The 21,520-nt window shown below is 43.7% G+C and overlaps 1 protein-coding gene across 1 annotated transcript in view; it reads left to right on the plus strand.

The window, feature by feature from the left end:
- The window catches only part of ext1b (exostosin glycosyltransferase 1b), a 106,931-nt gene that overhangs the window by 58,098 nt on the left and 27,313 nt on the right, over positions 1-21,520 (plus strand). Inside the window, exons 2-3 of the mRNA XM_046417460.1 lie at positions 17,571-17,664; positions 21,382-21,489. Of these exons, the coding sequence (XP_046273416.1) occupies positions 17,571-17,664; positions 21,382-21,489 (202 nt within the window). The remainder of the gene's footprint in view (positions 1-17,570; positions 17,665-21,381; positions 21,490-21,520) is intronic.

The following is a 21,520-nucleotide window of genomic DNA, read 5'->3' on the forward strand; positions in this document are numbered from 1 at the left end:
TCTTTCTTAGGAAGGTTTCCAGGATTAACTGCATAATTTATTAATAATTACATGGAAAATACGAGCTTCCTTGAAAAAGCTGATGCATTTAAACCCTCATAAATATTCATTTATGATTATTAGAAGATTTATTCTCCATACATGTTGAATTGGATGCTTGCCTGAAGGTAAACTTTACATTTTTGCATGACCTGCCGACTTAAAATTATGCCACCAATTGCAGTTAATTAATCGGCATGTAGCACTATTGTTTTTTTCCCTATAATTGCAGACATCTCCAAGGAAAACATGTTGTAATTTATTAGGACATTTAGAAAATAATTACAAAATTATAGACCCACAAAAGAAAGTCAAGTGTTTCGCCCAAAGCTGCTCATGCTCAGTGTCACAATCATGAAAGACCACCAGGGGATGTAATGTTGTTTGCCAGCTTTTCTGTTTGCTGCTTTATCCCATCCACCCACCTGTTTGGAATCACCTCACACTCCTTGTCATCATCATAAAAGACTCTAACCTGCTGCATTGTGCTCTCCTGTACCTACAAGGACCTCTGTAGTCTTCATCACCATACTGTATGCTCTTCATTAGTGGGCAGGCAGGCACTTCAGGCCTGCATGTTTTTGAATATTCTCTGTAAGTTTTGTGAATGTGCCTCTCCACATAATTGCTCACTCTCGCTGTCAAAAACATAAAAGACCACCCTGTGCGTGTGTGTGTATATACTGACACTCCTGACTCCTGCTGCGTAAAATATGTTGCTGTTGTCTTGCACAGCACAAACTTGACAGAAACTGCACGTTTCAAAGCAAGTGCCTCCACTGTAGCTCAGTTTAATAGGAGGAGAGAAGAAGGCCTTAAGGTTGGAGAGAGGAGAGTGCTGCTTTGGTCTCTCTCTGTGTGTGTGTTTGTTTTCAGTACTACAAGACCTTGGCCCAGACCAGTGTAATTATCAGGCCCACACATACACAGTATATATGCACACACACACATGCTGCACGAGCTGGTTGGTCCAAGGGGCTCGTCTCTAAGCTGCCAGTAGGAGGGGGCGTGTAGATCCTGCGTGCGCTAATTAAATGTGTTTAACCCAGGGTCATTCACAGACCCGAGAGAAAACAGAGGATGAGACTCGGAGAGAAGTCCAGACTCGTAACAGCTCGGAGAATCATGAGAGGGAGACCGAGGGAGAAGGAAAGATACAAAAAACAAGCCAAAGAAGCAGATTGAGAGCGAAGGGGAGGGCGGCTTAACCACGTTGTAAATGTTTTATTGGACTCCCTTGAACTGAAGGCGTGTGTGTGTGAGTGAGTTAGCATATCTCAGGAGAGCATCCCGCCTCCCCTGTAGATGACCCAGTTAACATTGAGGAAGGGAGGAGAACCAGAGACATCCAGGCTGGATTGATGACCAGACAGATACTTCCAGCTAACTCAATCAACTCATACTGGTAGCAACAGGATCCAGACATTTTTCAGCAGAAAAAGTGGAGTAAATATTGGGCCTATGTTTGCTTCAGGTGGCCCGAAGCATATAAAATGAAATGCCAAAATGCATATGAATGCTAATGTCATCTGTGTGAGCTGTACGTGTAAACATGTAACCCTTTGTTAACACATTAGCCATACTTGGTCATAACACGCCAGGGTTGTGTTTACAGCTTATTTTGCTGGTCTTGAAAAAAATCATTAATGAAGTTTCGAGTAGACTTTTAAAAGAATGGACATGGAGGAAGAGGAGGAAAAATAGATGGTGAGAGATTGTGAGGCACATTTCAGCAGAGAAACTGATTAGCAGAGAGGCAGGAGTTGTTATGTGATAATAGATTAAATCAGCCAGAGCCGTCTGGTTTATGTGTTTGGCTGTAATTGCACTGCGCTGTTGCCGGGGTAAACCAAGCACCGTGTCCTAGCTAGTAGTTTTAAACCATGATGCTATTGTTATGATTAGCACTGCCATTAGCATTTATAGCTCTTGTAATTGGACTCTCAGTTGGAGGTAAATCCATTACTGTGGGATTAAATGGTGTCTCAGCTCTTAAAATAGTTGCTTTTTTTTAGTAATGCTGTATGTGTGTACGGTACGGGTAAAATCAGTGCATGTGCGTACAGTAATAGAGAAATTGTGTATTCGTGAAATTATTTACTGAATGAATATGCGATGGTTTAAACTGAGACAAGCAATCCCATATGTCCCATATGTGCGTGCGTGTGCACATTAACCAACTTATTGCCAGAGCTGAGTGAGTGTAACATGTATCAAGCCCACACTCGTGTGTCCTTGTGTATTTCTGACTCGTTTGCCAGACGGAGGTTCATTTGTCGCGGATGGTTAATGCAGCAGCAGTGCTGGGATTGTTATGACTTTCAGGAAGTAGAAAGTGTGCCATTGCCAGAGCGGGTGACTAACAACACAAAGCTGCTGCCCCAGCGTCCCACTGGAGAGAATTACATGGTCGGATTGGAGATGACATCCTCTCACTGAGTCAGATCAAAGCGGCCAGATTATTCTCCTCCACTCTCTTTGACCGCAGGAAAAGACGGGCCATAGTTGAATTTAAGAGGAGTGATGCCTCTGAGTGTGTGCCACATAATAAGGCGCTAATGCTGTGTGTGTGTGTGTGTGTGTGTGAATAAATATAAAAACGTTTTTGTTTGCCAAACTGCTCTTTGATTATCTGCTAGAGTCACGCTGCAATGGGTGCTATTATTTCCTCCTCCCTGCTGCTCTCCATCCTTTCCTCACCTTGTTATTTCGTACCTGTTCGTCTTCTCCCTGTCCCACCTCACCTTACCTTTTAACATTTCCGTCTTTGAAATGAAGAGGCAGGAATGCTCGGTAACTGAAGTTGTGCTTCTGCAGCAACAATATCCCTCTGTTGCAGGTACAAGAAGAGAAGGCTGTCTTTCTGCTCCGCTGAACTGCAGAAATGCCTGAAAGCGGCGCTTCTCGGTGGAAAAGAGACTTAGGCCCCCTTTACACCTCATGCTGACATTTGTGTCGTACCCAGATCGTATACAGATACGATTAATGCAGGATTCCACTTACGCCTGACATTAAAAATGTCTCTGCGCTGTCCATGTTGAGAGGACCGCTCCCTTGTGAGACTCTCGTGAATGCCATGTGTAAACTGAGATACGAGGCAAGAGCGACAATGGGTTTTTTCTTTTATCGGCGCTCCGAGGAGAGGGTTTATTTATTTATTTATTTATTTTCTGGGACACAGCACACCTATTCATCGCCGTCAAAAAGTTTCTCTTTGTTATCGTTCACCCCTGTTGTCCTCGTGACATCCCCGAGAGACAGACGGCCTGATATAAAGGCAGCCACAGAAGAAAACACTCACCCTGAGAAAGACAGATGGAGAAAAAGATACCCGGAGACATGTAGAAAAATGCAGATAGTAAGACTGCGTGTGGAGAATCAGATCAGAGAGGAATGCGAAGGAATGTCCAACAGCTCCGACGCACTCCGGCATGTATTGTTAAATTTCAAGTGTCGAGCCAGTGATTCTCACCGAGAACAACTCCTTCGTGTTCATTCTTGCTTCATTCGTATTGTATCAGACAACAGTGCTTTTGATAAAAATACTGCTTTTGTCCACAAACCTGATCTTTTTCTGTTTTTGAAAAGTCATCAGGTTTTAGGGGGGAAAAAACTGGACTCATGTCAGGAGCAGAAGGACTGTGATACTGATCAGATATGTTGAGTTATGGAATGTGATTTTTAACAGTACAACGACAGGTTGGTTGCCCGTCCAGACCTTGGTCACGCCATTTAAGACGGCGCAAGACTAAAGAAAAATTGAGAGCATAGATCAGTACATCGATGGGGGATAAATGGAATACCTTTGGGTTTTGGGTTGACAAAACCCGTTATTTGGCAGAACAGAACAGTTTTAATAGTTTGGTATCAGTGATAGTTAATTTAAAACCCTTCGCTTAGGTAACGTAACTCCAAATTTGAAGATGCTCCCTTGGGCTTACAGAAATTGCAATGGATTTTTTTTCTACTATTTTGTGGCATTTTAAAGGCCATGCAATCGATTTAATTGAGAACATAAATGTTGGTTTAAACTATAATGAAAATAAATTCTGCGAAATTGAGACACAGCATAATCTGGACAAAAGACTCCGCTAACACTCACTAATATCTGACTTGTCTTCAGTGGGAAGGGGCACATCTGGCATTCATTCACAGGTCAAAAAATGACAACCGAAATATTGAAATTGAAAAAAAATACAGAGAAGCAAACTCATCCATCGGCAATGGGAAAAAAGTCAATATTTCAATTTCAGTTTTACCTGTGTTTCAAACAAACACTAATTTTGTTGTAAAAAAGGCATTAGCTTCCACTCCATAATTCAACATATGTGAATCAATCTTGTTATGGATAGCAGCACAGTGTGAGGTGAACTTTCCATCGTATCGGCTTGATTAAAACACAGTTAGGACGTTTTCTGTTGTTGTTCTTGCGTCCTTTATTTTTATTTTTTATTTATTTATTTGTTTATTTATTCATTCCAGGTTGCGCTGAAAAGAAAATTAGCCGGCTTTCTCAAACTTGTTGACAACCTGCCACACCACATGCAGAGAACTTTCCTCTGGTGCTGGTGCAGAGCCATCCCTCCAACAGACATGCCACAGCTTTGACGGTGCATGCAGATATGAGATAGCACAAGGAGAACAGCCACCTCATGCGCATCGTTCTCTGTAGCGTTCTTGCATAATCTTGCGTATGAAAAGCAGCACTTTTTCTTGAAAACATGACCTGCCTCCGTCCTCTTTTTGTCCGTGTTCCTACACTTGTGACCCCCCCAGCAAGCTTCCGGTATATATAGTACACTACAGTGCATACTGAACCTGTACAGTATGCGCTGTAGTTGTTTATTGAATTGTTTGTTGAATGCAAACTGCTGAGCACACCCACGCTTGAGCACCTCAACTTTCACACACATACACAGTTTGTCATATACATGTGATTTAAAGAGAAAAACACACACAAACACACAGCACACAAGCAGCCACCCTGCAGCCGCGCATGCATTTCGTTATCTGTTCCATCTAGTGAAAGATTAAGCTCAGTCGCGTTATGCCAAAGCTCAAAAGCTCAGAGTCAAAGCACTCACCACAAAGGTCACCTCTAACATCAACGTTATGAAAACTCCCTTTTGTTTCTTCACTTTCTCTTCATTGTTTCTTTCTTCCGTCTTTCCTCCTTTCTTTTTAAACCTATGTCTGCTTTTAATCTTTGCAGACTTTTAATGATTTTAGGTTCAGTTGCCTCACAGATGGCAATCAGCAGTTTAATTGAGGCTTGCAAGTGAGTGGATGAGAGAGTTCTCAGAGAGGATTTTAAGTAGCACCTTGAACGACGCTCTCGCTCTCTTTTCTGAAGGGTTCCACAAAAGCCATAAATTGGCTTTTGGCCCAGTTCCATCTCTTCCTCTGCTCCCTCATATACTTCTATAATGTAGGCTGCAAATATTATTCTTGCTGCAGATATTATTCTTTTGCCGAATCTGTCAGGCAGAAGGGATTTAGTGTTGGGTTTCAGCTTAGATGAAGCTTTTTTTTCTTTTTTTTTTTTGTTCTTGGAAATGGTGTACAACAGGCTCCAGTAGTTTTTCTTGGTGCCTTGGAGAGATGAGCCCATTTCTCTCCCCGCACAAGGCTTATTAGTTTTCACTGTCAGCCCCCTTTTCTCTGCTGCTAGTTTCTCTCTGTTGGAGCAGGCCCTCTTGCTCTCAGCCGCAGCTCATGATTGTCTGTGCAAAACTATAAAGTGATTTCTCACACTTATCACATTATGTGCTGTCCTGAAATAAGCATTATCTCCAACAGTGGGTCTTTATTCAAGTTACTCAGCAATCGGGGCCAGCGGGTTGATTCTCCAACAGGGAAGTCAACTTGTTTATGAGCTTATAAGCGTGATTAATTTTCTTTAACATGAGGGCTTCACTCAGAATGCTAAGTGGTCGGGTCTGGATCAGCTTGTTGGAAAAGAGCCCTCGGTTGTACATTTGTCTCATCCAGCGTCTCGCTGCAGTGACCTCCTGGCCAAAACACACCGCCATCCACGTCGCCTGCTGGTCTCTCCAACTTTTACAGCACCAGATGACTCAAGTAAAGAAGGATGTCTTCTTTTGTGTCTTGTGTGTCGTCTCTGCAGCCTCCTTTGGCCGCCTCATCTTGCCTCAGCTTGTGAAGTTATTCGCTCCCCGCTGAACCTCTTCTGCTCTTCTCTTATCCCTCCTCTTGCCTCCTGTCCTCTTCTCTCCCACGATGTTCAAGCCACAGTTCCCACAAGCCCCGGGGCCACAGCTGTAGCTCATCCGTGTCTCCCCCTGACCTCCCCGTGTAGCACTGGAGAACAGCTGTTCCCTGTACACACACACACACACACACACACACACTCACACACAAACCAGCCAAGTGCGGCGCTCTGGGAGAAGCCTGCAGTAGAGGCAGTAGGTTACCGCACACACTGAACACACAGAAGCATATATGGTCTGACATGAACAGCAAATCTCACAACTTTACACCTGGAGACATGAGGTATGTATCACAAAGTAAAGGTGCACACACACACAGTCACCCAGACAAGCACAAACACACAGAGACAACACAACTCCCCCCATCTCGGCCTAAATCTAAGCCACGAAGACCCTCACTCAGAGGCTTAGTCCTCCCTTTTGTTTTCAGGGTGGGGACCGCAGTGACCTTTGACCCATGCAACATAACCACACCCAGCTTTGGAGCCTAACGTCAGTCATGTGAGACCTGGTTAGCCGTTCAGGGATGTGTCATATGACTGAGATGCAGCAGTTGTAGCCGAAGGGGCTCTTTTGCTGTGGTGATATAATAGAGATACAAAGGAATGTGGACAGACAGCACAGACACAACACAATACACTCACACACACACACACAAATGTTAATTTGACAAACGAGATTAAAGGGAATGAAAAAGTCATGCAGGGTGCAATAGGAACTGGCTGTCAAATCTTTACTGTCGAAAGTTGGCATTGGATGCCTTAATTTTGATCATAATTTAGCTGCAAATTTTGTATTTTCTTCATGTGATGTTCTTTTACAGCTGCTTTGTGTGAAATTTTCTGAATGAGTTAAAAATTAAAAAGGATTCTTGAATGTGAGACTTTCTGCTACAGAAATTGTAGTAGCACGAGTAGCGAAACAGCACTGAAAGACTCCAGTCATGCTAGCAACATGGTGAGGTTTCACTTGAGTTAAATTTGCAATAATACAGACATTTTTGTCTTACTATGTTCATAATCTTAGTTTAGCATGTTAACTAGCTAAAATTAGCTAATAAACAATCAACACAAACCACAGCTGAGGCTGATGGGAATGCATTCGTAAAATTCATCCTGAGGTGGACTTGAAAGTGTGCCAAATTTCATTCTGATCAAAAGCTGCTGAGACGTTTCACCATCATCTATAAATGTGAACCTCATGGTGGCGCCAGAGGAGAAGTCAGGGGCTTACCAAAGATTAGGATTCATCCTGTGGGGACCATTAATATCTGTTGAAAAGTTCATCAAATATCTCTTGAGATATTTACACCCTGTCCAAGATGAAAGGAAAATTGGTGGATTAAATGATCCAGTCGCTGTTTACCTCCACATTCTCGTTCGAGTCATTAAAGCCGAAGCGTTACATTGGACTGCACAGCACAGCGGCTCTGCCTACACCCACCGTCCACGCACGCACTCAGACGTGACGGGCCGGGGGTCAGCGGCACTGACAACAGCTACATGGCAACTCACACACTGATAAGCAGGTGAATGTGAACACACATATGCAGATCCACACAGATACATGGCATAGTTTTCTCTGGTATTGAGGCTCTGGAGTGTTGGCTGAATTTGAATGTAGACCTCCAGCTGACATCTATCCATGATTAATGAGAGAGTGCGGGTTAACTTTTGGCTCCTTAATGAATACAGTTTGAGAAGTTGAAGAGCCTATCAATATTTGACATGACTCTTGAATATGTTTGCATAATTGATGCAGGAATCTAAATCGAATCATAATTGCATCATGGTGGACGTTTCGTCCTCTTTCTCTTTCTCATTATTTTTCTTGTCCTTTGTATCGCGCTCCCCATGATATTTCTCTGAGGACCATATTTTCCTCTTTCACTGCCATTTTCTCACACACATCACATGCATTACACTCACACACAGACACACACGTGCTCTCAGATGGGTGCCAACAGACAATCAATGTGATCTCAGGGTGTGACTGACACACAGTACTGATGAACCCACTGGGTAGCGTATCGCTTTGCTTGCCTCTCTGCTCATGATTGACAGCTGTATCTCCTCTCTCTCCCGGTCTCACACACACACACACGCACACACACACACCCTGGGAGCACTGGCTGTCTCAGACATCATGCTGCTCTCCTGTGTCATGCGGTGCTGACATACTCTGTGTTTGATGCTGATGTCAAACTCACTCTCAAGTGATTGTGTAGGTGCTTGTCTGCTGTGTGTGTGTGTGAGTTAGTGAAAAAAGATGGAGGATCCTCTTTGAATGAAGTGAAATACAGTAACTAAATGTATGTGTCAGTAAAAGAACTTAAACGATTGCAGTAGCGGAACTGTTTTCATAATCTGCTAATTGCCATTTTTCAAACAAAAAGACCCACCAGTCTTAGGATTTGATGCTTTTTGTATTTCATGATAGTCAACTCATTTATGATTATGTTGGCTGGTTGAGGTGGAAAAGTCAGTCAAACATTAATGTCGTATTTCCATCGTGCGTTTTACGTTTTTTTACTATCTGAGGGGTTATTGGAGGTCAACTAATTATGTCATCTGGTTACGCCGTCGTCTTCTGTAATGGATTAACGGCACCTGACTGGAAGTATTATCACCACTAACATTAATGAGGGAAATCTTAATGCTTCAGCAGTTTGTTGAAGGCCCTTTTCTATTCCAGCATGACTGTGCCCCAGTGCACAAAGCAAAGCTCCATAAAGACATGGTTGGATGAGTTTGGTGTGGAAGAACTTGACTGGCCCACACAGAGTCCTGACCTCAACCCCATCCAACACCTTTGGGATGAACTGGAACAGAGTCTGTGAGCCAGGTGTTTTGGTCCAACATCAGGGTCTGACCTTGAATGCTCTACTGAGAAGCCCAGAAGAGGGGAAGCTGTTAGCTGTTAGCTGTATGACGTTTGAAACGAAACCTGCTCCTCCAAATTCCCGTGAAGCCAACATTTCAAAGCTGCAGTCTTGACAGCTGACAGCGCGTCTCTCCATTTGCCCTCTGTGTACCCAGCCATCCATTTACTGTGATAGTTACGGCGCTCCTGCGGGTTGGTTCTCCACATTCACTGATTGGTGATGTTGTGCTGAGGGACCCAGGTGGCTCCAGGACCGGGTTTATTTTTTCATTTAGAGGAGTCTTCAGAGGGAATACATTAGAGTGTGTTTACAGACAAGGCATTAGAGGCAATTAAGTTTCTGCTCACCTACTGGAGGAGAGTGGAGCTGGTCTTTGCTTGCAGATGGGACCCCAGTAGCGGTCGGTGGTGCTTTGAAAATAAGGACATTAGAGTGAGTGCAGTGTGTGCATATTAACATGGACGCAAGGGTGAACATGTCTGAATATGTGTGTGTGTGTGTGTGGTATTTAGACTCGTCAAGATTTTGGAAAATGATTTGTCATGAAAGAGCCTGCAGCGAGCGTAATGTGGATGGATGAATTTAAGCATTCCTGTGTATGTGTGTGCGCGTGCGTGCGTGGATCCATATGTGTGAGACGGTCTCAGATTTAGACATGTCAGCACATGCTCTGTGGCGGCCTCCTTTTTAAACACTGACACGTTTTGTCATCAGAGCCACTGAAATGAGGAAGCCGGAGTTAACCCTCACCGAGATGTCCTTTCATCTGACACGCACACACACACACACACACGCAAACGTGCACAGTGAGGCATCCCGAGGGGCCATCTGGAAGTGTACAGCAAAGCACAGCTGGTCTCCAGCGAACGTCCAGGGAGTCTGGACCCCTCATTTGCAAGATCCCACAGTGAGGCGCTAATCAATGACAAAGTGTGTGTGTGTGTGTGTGTGTGCGTGCAGCCATCTTGCTGCCCATGAAAACAAAGCTCCCCCTAATATTTCTGGATATGTGTGTGTTTTAGGCGTCGCCAGGTTTGGATTCAACCTCACTCCCATCCTCTGGAGAGTCGAGTGTGTGTGCGTGTGTGTGTGTGTTTGTGTGCAGTTGGGTACGACTGTGGAGACACTAAATGTAACCGAAAAATTGCCTCCATCTGTTGGCAGTAGAAAAAAATCCGAGAGGACAAATTGAAAAGATTGCAAGGATAAAGCCGTCATAGTGAATTAGTATCGCGGCAGGAAGACTTGTCGTTATCGGGGTATTTGTAAAATATTCAGGCTTACATGTGAAGGAGGCAAGATGGGTAGCTGCAGGGAAAGAACAGGCTGCTGACTCGAACTGATTCAGAAGTTTGTGCGAGTGTGAGTCTGCATGTATATGAGCACTATCAGTTTGTGCATGTGTGGACGGGATTTTGTTGTTGTTGTTGCTCATGCATACATGTTTCACCACCACCTGCAGTTATACTTACTGCTTGGCTCTCATTTGAATGGTAATATGGGATCCGGTGCAGCTATGCAAACTGGCGTGACATCTCAGAAATTCCTAAGAAAAAGAAAAACAAAACTCCATGTTACTTTTGAATTCAAGCTGAGTTCCTGGGACTTTCCAGGCAAAATCTGACAAGTGCGGCTCATTTATTGGCGGCGTGAAGAGGATTCATAAACATTAGCTGTGAAGGTTAAAGGTCACCAGCTTAGAGAGGGCTCATATCAGTCGAACCTCCTCTCAGTGTAGCAGCACTTTTGATTCTTTGTTTTGTATTTCTTGCGTCTGTAATTTTTTGAAGGTTATTCTGCCGTGGCTTTGCACACGGTGAGAGTGAAATAAACCTTTGAGAGAGAGAGAGAAGAGAAAAGAATGACAGAGATATTACCGTGGACCTATCAGTCAGTGATTCCCCTCAAGAAATTGTTCTTGACGGGGCAGAAAGACCTGTCATATTAAGTCCTCGTTCAGATCGGGTACCCAGATATATCCATGTTCTGTTGAAATCCACTCAAGATGGACTTTCCCAAGTTCATGGCAGCTATCAGAGCACCTCTCTCTAGCGAACGCTGGCTCTTGACTTTCATTTCCCAGCTCATTATGTAAATAACCACACATGCCACTTCCGTTTCTGAAAGATCAGAGTCAAAACATCACAGCCTGTCATCAGTTCTCGCGGGGATCAATACTGATGCTCGCGGAGGTTGTCACTTGTTGTTTGTTGGTTTTAGACATTCCTCCAGTCGTGCAGATGATGTTGACCAACATTTGGACTTGCAGTCAGATCCAAATGTTTTAAAGTTAGGACATGTCTGCTTAATTCATGTATTGTTTGATGGTTTCAGGCTGCTCTCGGGTTGTCTTTACGTCCTGACTTGTTTTCAGATCAGTTTTACAATTTGTTACCCCTCATTTAGTAATATAATTTTTTTATGTTATGTTATGGCTTGAAGGTTACATCTTTAAAAGTGGTATATGTGTAGCGCCTCAACCCACAAATTCAATAGAAGCACTGTTGTCTGCAACAATAATTCAGCCGAGCAGTCATGTTAAACTGTCGTGAATCACATGTGGTCACTCTCAACCAAGTCAGAATAGCCCGTGCTGCCTTTTTTCGGCTGCAAACATTTTTAAATGTAACTCTTAAATGTGGCCGCCATCACGCGGCAAACTACCCACAATGACATCACTTTCTTCACGCGCTCAACTTGTGTCTGTTAGGGCCAGGCAGGATAAACTCTTTACACTCCTGTAAGTGGGTGTAATCAGATTGGCCCCCACATGTGGATGGACCTCAGGGCCGTCAGGGGTTTGACAACAGAACGACGACCTGTTTGACGAGCTGTTTGTTTGGTCAGGCGGACCTCTGGGTCATTCCATGCTAGAATGCTAATTGAAACTAGCATAAGCTGGCTAACGAGCACTAATTGGGTTAATGAATGTGTTGCAGAGTGTACAGCAGGCGTTATGGCAGCAGAGGAGGAGGAGGATGATACAAAATGGAAAGGCACGCATCTGGATGCGCACATGCTTAATGCTGACTCGTACCTTTCCACACAGCTGCAGGGTAAATAAGTAAAGAGGGTGAAAGTTTGGGGGGGCACACATGCATTCGCTGTACACACACACACACACACACACACACACTGATTCCTCTCTTGAGCTCATATGTGTTACTATACGCATGTGTGCACACATTATCATCCACACACAAACATATGTGGCTACAACCCACACACACACACACACATTTCCCCCCCTCACCAAACACACTCTATTTCAGTTATTCAGAAGCCAATGATGTTCTCCCCTTTTCTTTTTCTTTTTTTTTCCCCCACAAGCTCACTTAGCCTGCACATCTGTCGTACTCTCACGGGAACACACATAACAATATGCTTCAACTTAGATGCTTGTGTTTATGGGAAGCACGAGGCTCCTGTTTAATTACTGCTGGAATCTGTCCTTAGTCTGTTTGGGAGTTATTTACCAGACAAATTAGCACATCTGTGGCATGACATCCACAATGATAAATAACTTTTATATTCTTGGATGTGCAGCAACCTTATCTTCAGGTTTGTGCTCATTCTCGTGTGCAGAAGGAGAGGAATTTAGAGCTTTCTTTTATCATGAATTACTAATTTGATAATTCAAAGTTTTTACCAGGGAGGCTTTTTTTCTTGTTACAAAACCCTCACACACAAACCTGACAACAATAGAAGCCATCACCAGACCTCCAGACACCCGTTCAGTCACACACTCCTCCTCCAGACACACACATACAGAAACACACCGTGGAAGACAAAGAAATTAGTGCGAGGATGGCAGAGGGAGACAGCCGAGAGGTCCAGGAGGCTAATGTAACAACAGCCTCAATAAGCAGTAAATTGGATCTCTTTCTCCCTGCTCCCTTGAAGACACTTAGGCTGCTCGTGGTTTTATGTTTTCATCACCCCTGAAGCTCCACATTCAGGAGCCCGCTGGGTGCCCGCATGGCACCAGAAAGACCAGCTGCTAGCCCGCCAAGTAGTCACCTCTGGGAGTCTGCCGCAGCAAAGTAGATTTACTCAAGTACTGTGCAGAGTACAAGTTTGAGATACTTGTGTGTTTCCATTTTATGCCACTCTGTACTTCACTGCATTTCCAAGGGAAAGATTGCATGTTTGTCTGCTATAAATTTCAGGTGCAGTTGTTAAGGAGCTAACTAGTCTGCTGTAGTATTACTTATTACTTAGCCAAGGATATCATTAGCTGTACATTATTATTTGTGGTTATAAGACTGCTGTGTAGGAGCCGTGACTCATGTATTTATGAGAGTAACATTGGCAGTTCGTCCCCTCTTTGTTTTTATGTTTATACTCTAACAACCCCAGCAAAACTGACTTATAATTTAGTCCTCATTCTCCATTTTCTCATGTATGAGCCAGCTTGAAACACTGAAACTGCCTTCCCTTCATAAGCAATCAAAATCTACTGTGTATCTAACAACATGATGAGATTTACTGTTGCTAAGCAAATGTTTTCTGGTCTGGTAGCTTTGTATGTAGCTCTTCTTGTGGTAGAATATGATTATTACTCTCATCATATGACCAGCTTACATAAGCGGCTAAGCTAACTTTAGCATTGGATCCCAGTTAAGTTTGTAAATCTACTTGGTAGCCCCATCTGACTGCTGGCATTGTGCCTTGAGATTGTGGTATGTTTTATTAATGTTATATAACATTCAAGGAACTCTGAAATTCAAAATTATTGTCCTTAGCCGTTGTCATCATAAACTTCACATGCACTTTTAGAATGTAAAGCTTGACGACGGACGGCCAGGAGGGGGCAGCAGGGGTTGCTGGAGTTGCTGGTGGTGTCCGATTCGACACCACTTTTTTCCACCTACCGGTAGAATTAGCTGGATAGTGTATTTATTAAAAAATACATTTTCCCTCCTCTCTTTCCTCTTTCACCCCCCCCTGCTTTAACCCTCCCACCCCCTGCATGAGTGTATGAAGCTCTGATTCCACGTAATAAAACTGCTGCGAATGAAGGCACTTAATGGCAAGTTGCCACGGCAACGGTGTAGCACGTTGGGGCCGTCGGAGAGAAGTGTTTCTTAACTGCTTCACAGTTGTTGGACATGCTGACACGTGTGTTCAAACGCTCTCTCGCATGCTTACAAAACAGCAGGTCGCACACGCAGAGGTCATCTCCTGCGTTTTGTGACATGAAACCCTGTTTTCTGCTGCTTTCACTGCGAACGTGGCACAAGTGAGCACCTCCAGTAGACCATTACGTCACAGTCGTCACACTTTGGCTGTTTTCGTCTCTTTCTCGCCCCGCTTTCATTATCTGTTTTGCACAAATGCACGCTATATGCAGTGGAAAACATAAACACACACACACACAATCACAGCCTGCAGGCTCGCAGCTCGGCTGTGCTTTCTCTCCGCCAGCTCAAGGTCACGAGGAGAAAAGCGAGGGAGAGCTTTTGTTGGACAGAGCACAGAAAGGAGGAAAAGAAAAAGATAGGGAAAGCAAGCTGAGGCCTCTGAACCCTGCGTGAAGTGCAAACCAGCAGGGGGGGTCGAGGGAAGTTAGGAGGAGGAACAGAGAGGCGGAGGTGGATCAGGGTGGGTTTACACATCGCGGGGTCAGGGCGTCCTTGTGTAGGCCTCCTCCTGCGACCTCCTCACCTCCTTCAAATCTCTATACTCCAAACACTCCGTCGTAAAAAGGTAATTATGGAAGATCTTTGTTGTAATAAGGTTAAGGTGCGCAGCAGGTGAATCACGTAGGAAGCTTTTGCTGATGCTTTTTCAGGAGACAGCAGCCGCTTCCCAGCCAAAATCCTGCAAAACAGGGTTTTGTTCGAGAAACTTATTGGTTATAAAACATTAAAAACCAGAGGAGTTTAAGTTTTTCGTATTAGATCAAATGAAAACAAAGAGAAAACATTTGTGTTGAATTAAACACGCAGGAGACAGAAGTTGGATAAAATATTTTACAAGGCTGCTGCGTGTTAAATCTGCACATTGATATTCACAGCCATCAGATGCTGGTCTGTTTTGTGGGCTGTAACATACCACACACACACACGCACACACACACACACACACACACACAGAGGCACAAACAAACACCGTCCAGGCAGACAGCTGGTGTGGAAATATGGGTTCGATAGCTTCTTCGTCTCCATCGACAGGTGACGAACGTCGATGTGAGGGCGTGCAGCTGTCGCTTGTTCACGCTGTGTGTGTGCGTGTGTGTATGTGTATGCGTGTGCAAGTCTGTCGGTGTGTTTCTGACTGCATGTGTGTGTGTGTGCGCTGCACAAAGCATTTTGCGTGTAGGTGTGACTTTATCACACAGTTTTGTGTTGTGTACCAGCTTCTCGTTAGAGCTCAGAGATACAAGCAGTCACTGTCTGTGTGTGTGTGCATGGGCGTTTGTGCATGTTTGTGTGTGTGTGTGTGTGTGTGTGTGTGCGTGTGAGTGAGAACTTAGTGCTTGGCTTCCAGCTTTACCCTGTCAGCTCCGTCTGTATTCACGGGCACGCAGAGAAGGCAGCATCAGCAGTCAGTGTCACACGTCTGTACAGGCTTAAGTACATCCACAGCATCACCAGTAGAGCAGAATATGTATGGTGTCTGTGTGTGTGTGTGTGTGTGTGTGTGTGTGTGTGTGTGCATGTGTGTGTGCGTGCGTGTCCTGTAACCTTCACCTCATATGGACTATGGCTAAATGAGAAATGATTTTCTGCCTCGCCAGTCTCTTAACCCCCAACCTGATCAACCCTTAGGGCTCATTATTACCTTTTATTGCCTTTATTGTTTGTTTGTTTTTTTTAAAACTTACTTAGGAAATTAATAAACCTGTAAGTAAACTGACAAACAGCACTTACACTTGAGTGCTGAACTTTAATGTGGATTGTTTTTTCTTTTTTTAGAGGGACCCTGGCGTTTTAAATACCATCTCATTTATTCTTTCTCCCGATGCGTCTCTGTTTTTCTTACGTTTAAGAACACATTTTCTGAGCTGTCATTGTAGCGACAAGACACGCCAAATGGTTGTGACCAGTTTCTTCTTGCAGCAGGAAAACAAGTGTGAAAAACAGCTTAAGCAGATTTTAAAACAAAAAATGGATACAAGGGAAATTAGTCTGAACTGTTGGCTCTCGTGTTAGCTGCTAGGTAGCATTTATTATCTCTGTGTGGATGTATGGGAGAGATAGAGAGTAGTATTAGAGAGTAAATACTTAGCACAAGAGAGCCAAACGTGGTTATATCTCCCTTTGTCCATCTGTGTAACATGAAACAGTATACACCACACACACACACACACACACACACACACACACACACACAGACTGCAGATTTGCTTGTTTAGTAGTACACACAAACTGTTAAATCACATAGAAAAGCAACCTGCATGCAAACGCAAAGACTGATACACTGATTCAGCATCTCTCTGTTTCTGTCTTTCTTCCTGTTGTGCAAACACACACACAAGTGTACTCTCTCTCTCAAACACACACACACACACACACACACACACATACACACAGTATACACACACACACACACACACACACACAGCCAGCTGTGTGGTGGAAGCAGGTGTCACTCTCAGCTCATTACCCCTGGCAGGGTTGATCACCCTGTTTGGAGAGCAATAAGACACACCTCACTGGAGAGAGAGAGAGAGAGAGAGAGAGAGAGAGAGAGAGGGAGGGAGGGAAGTGCTGGCTGGCAGGAGGAGGAGGTGGTGCTGGGAGGGAGAGACAGGGAGGTAGGGAGCCTCCTGCTTTAAAAGATAGAGGGATTGAGAAAGATGACGAGTAGAGAAGAGGAGGAGTGAAAAGGAGCATGTGGTTGGTGAGATGGGAGGAAAGAGGGAAGGACGAGGGAGAGAGGAGAGGCTGTTAAGTGAAAAAGATATGGACATTAAAAAAATTTACAAATAGGCTCATATTTTGTCAGTTTTGTCCATCGACGGACAGGAAACAGAAGCAGTCAATGAGACAGGCTGCAAATAAAGCCAAGCTCACACAATTTGCAAAAGAAAATGAAGGTAAAAGGTACTTACTTTCAGTTTGAACCGCCAAATAAAGTGGCTTTGATAATCTGGCTGACTTGTTTACATCCTTTACTTTTCACATCTGACTTTGTGTGTTCCCCCCGTGTGTGTGTGTGTGTGTGTGTGAGTATGAGTGAGTTTAACTGCTCCTGTTGTTTACCTGTTTTGGTTTATGTCATAAACAACTGTAAAAACTTTATTGTAAATGTTTGCAAACTCATGCTCTATATGAATCTCATGACAACAAGATGCATTCATGTATTGTATGTATTTCTGTATCATGTTGTATGTTTCTGAGCATGTTTCTGTAAATATCGAATTCACATTTATGTAAGTGAACTCATCACCCCTGTGTGTGTGTCTGCAGGTATGACTACAAGGAAATGCTCCACAACTCCACCTTCTGTTTGGTGCCCCGCGGCAGACGACTGGGCTCCTTTCGCTTCCTCGAGGCACTGCAGGTAAACAAGCAACACACACTAACACACACACACACACACACACACACACAGACGTATACACACGATGTGTTATGAGAGAGCACTGCATACACTGTAAATTCATGCCTACCAGCAATATTAATGGGAAGAAAAAGAATCCCTTCCCACACTCAACCTCCCACTTAGTTTTTGTTTTAATGCTGCTACCTCTTGCATTATAGGATCGCTAAATGATTACCACCTTAATTTTCAGACTAATAGTGTCATGGATATAAACAAACCAGACCTTCACTGAGAGGATTAGCTGCTTCTTCCCGCCTCTAAACTGTATTTCGCATTGTAACACTGGATTTATTTTGCTGATGAACTGTTAAATTGTTGCCTAAGTGTGGAAATGAAAGATAAATACTGCACATCTTTAACCCAGTTAAAATCTCAAATAATAACACACCGGTTAAATGGTTTTTGCTCTTGAAACCCTTTTGATACAGTCATGATGCCTGTCACTTCTGACAGTCAGCTCTTTGGAGATAACTATGAGAGAATAAGAACGATGTATCACAAATAATTTAATGTAAATTCAATCGTTTCAGTGGATAGCCAATAGCAAACCATCTTCACAGTTTTCACCTTTCAGGGAACGAATCCAAAATAGACAGAGAGCTCATTTACACACAGCTGAGACAGGAGCAAATGCTACAAATAGCAAGACAAAAGTCTCTAACAAAGTGTGTGAACGGAATGCAATGTCCTGTTAGCAGCTAAGCTAACATGCATGCTAGCTAAGCTCTAGAATCAAATATTTTGCAAAAGGCGTGGATCATGTTCAAAGTGACATCTAGTGTGATATAATATTAGTCTTATAATTGTAGTGAAATTACAGTCACAAAGATCGTAAAATGTAGGGTTGGATTTTTTTTTTTTTTTTTTACGGTACAGTCAAACAAATTTAACTTAAATCTTATACTTTTTTCTTTACATCCTCACAATGAAATTGTACCGCCGAAAGTAGGCTACACACTCAAGAAAATAAAAATACTTTTCAGTCATTTTTTTGAAGTAAGGTCCCCAGTCTCACTGGGCCCATAGCCAATCACACTGTAAGATAATGGGGCGGTCGATCAGATTTCAAGTGTGCCACCCCAGGCCCCCCTTTCGGACACGCCCCTGGTTAGCAGCAGGCCTACACTACTCAGCAGTTAAATGTTTTGCCGTGCGCACATGCCAGTTGAATTTTTGCTCTCTGGTGTGACAATATTATTAGTCTAAGTCATGGGGAATTTCCATCCACAGAGCTGGTGGAAATTGCTACACATAACATACTGTTAACTCCTCACCGCGCTGTATTACCATAATAACCTGTGAGATTAATTCAGCCCATCTAGGGTAATTTTCTAATACTGGATATACATTTAACTCTACTTTACTCACACCTCTTGAAATCCACACACTTCACATCGCCTTTTTTTCTCCCCTCCCCGTTCATCCTTTTCTATAACTGCTCCGCACTCTTCCGCATCGCTACTGCACTGTCCTTTACCTCTCCTTCCCGCACACTGCCGTCCAGAGAGTGCACTCACATAAGTGCGCTTATCTTAATATCAGCTGACACACACACACACACACACACACATATAACAGCGCACTTCACTCGGGAGGAAAATATGCCCTCTCTCCTCTCTCCTCTCCTCTCCTCCCTCCTCCTTTCTCCATTTGTCTGACTCACTCCATCCATCGACTCGCACCGTCGAGAGGAAGATGGAGGGAGAGTATTTACAGGCTTTGGTCTTTGCATGAGAAAGCAATTCCTGGTAGAGGTCAGCTCTGTGTGTGTGTGTGTGTGTGTGTGTGTGTGTGTGTGTGTGTGTGTGTGTGTGTGTGTGTGTGTGTGCGCCGGGGGTTGTTTGCATGTGTATATTTGTATGCATGGGACTGTGTGGTGGTGGTTTTGCGAGTTGTGTGTGTTTGTGGAGGAGGCAGCGGCAGAGCCCGAGGGCCAGCTCTGGTGTAGCTGACACCTTTATGACCTGGGAGTGACAGGACCGTCATTACATCAAAACTCCCACCACGAACACACACACACACACACACACACACACACACACACACACACACCAGCTGTTCCCTCCACCTCTCCTCTCATCCCTCCATCCCTCTGCCACTCCATTTGTCAAAGGTCACATTCAGCTTCACTACCTCCCCTCTTTTTTAAAAAAATAAATATCTATTTATCCACTTTCTTCTGACTTTTATTCCCCATTCTCCTCTTTTTTTTGTCATTCCCTCCTGCTTCCTTTCTTTCGAGACATCGGCTTCACCTGAAGTTGCAATCTTAATACTGGTACGTCGGCAGGTGCAGCCGAGAAAGGAGAAAGTCGCCACCCAACTTAAGATGAGGCAAAAACGATCCGTCCCGGCCGAATGCGGTCGTTTTCTTTGATTTCATCAGGCTCGTAAATGATTCAAACATTTTTAGTAATCAAATAAATACAAACAGAATCAGAAACAAAACTATTAGGCATGTAATTAAGAAATTCTTTTTGTGCATGTTTAAGTTCTTGCGGTTCCAACAGAGTCAGTAACTGAAAACTGCTTTATATTTGAATCTCTGCTGCTTTGTCCAGGCTCTTAGCTGTTATTTCTACTGACTCCTTTTGATCTGCTCTCCAACAAATGCTATTTTTTTTCCATATCCATATCAGTCATTATTATACCGAAAGTCCTCCCTATCTGTTACCATATGCTGCCTGCGTGCTTATCCGGATTGCATATTCAAGCTTATTTCTCTTTATCTGATTGCTAAGCTGCTCTGCGTTGAGCTTGTGTTTCATCTTAACTTTTAATGAAACTTTTATCCCAGCAGTATGTGCATTACGTATGTTTAGGTTGCACTGGAGCTCGTATTGGTGTATTTATTTTTCTGTTAAAGAATGCATTAATATGTATCAGCAATGTAAAAGTGATGAACCCACATTGACTTATTAACAGACTCTGCAGGTCCCCTCAGCTCTACTTTAAGCTAATTGTTTGGGTGTTAAGGCCTGCAGCTTAAATGTTGTGTTTCAGTATTCAGCAGCTTCCAGCATCAGGTAACTAATTTCAGGCTAAAAGCCGCTGGGAGCCAACTGATACAAGCAACAAACAGCAGACACACAAAGCTGGCAGCTGACTGCAGACCTGTTAACTCATAAGCAATATCACATTGATAATAATATGTCAGTGTTGTGTTTAAAGCTCGTTCTGCTGCCCCTGAGCGACCAAAAATGTTATGTTGGTACAGCTTTAAGTAGCCTACAAAACGTTGTCATTTCCTTTAATAGCTTGGAATTTCTGCCATTTAAAAATGTGTGTTTAACCAGTCCGACAAGGGTTTCTCATACAATTAGCACTAATACTGACAATTTTGTAGCAGCTACTTTAACCTCTCAGGCGTTTGGGCCTTGGATGAGCTTCTTACTCCAAGACATCATCTAGCTCATGAAGTTGGCTGTTGTTTTACGTATGCTATGTTCAAATCACAGCAAAAAGACTTGAAAAAAATAAAAATAAAATAATTGTCAAGTTGGGAATTCAGACACAAGAACTGATGAAATACAATACAGTGTGTAACGTCAACGCAGCTTTAACGATCAGGATCAATATGTAGCAAATCAGCCATGATTTAGCCGTAGCTTTGATTGTGTTTGTAAAGGATCCCATCCAAGCCTCCCTCTGTGTGTGTGTGTCTCTGTGTCTCAGGCTGCGTGTGTGCCGGTGATGCTCAGTAACGGCTGGGAGCTGCCTTTCTCCGAGATCATCGACTGGAACACGGCCGCGGTCATCGGCGACGAGAGGCTCCTGCTGCAGGTAAACGGGCCGAAGATGACGCTCACATGCT

This window comes from Scatophagus argus, chromosome 17, assembly GCF_020382885.2.
Source record: "Scatophagus argus isolate fScaArg1 chromosome 17, fScaArg1.pri, whole genome shotgun sequence".
NCBI lineage: Eukaryota > Metazoa > Chordata > Actinopteri > Scatophagidae > Scatophagus > Scatophagus argus.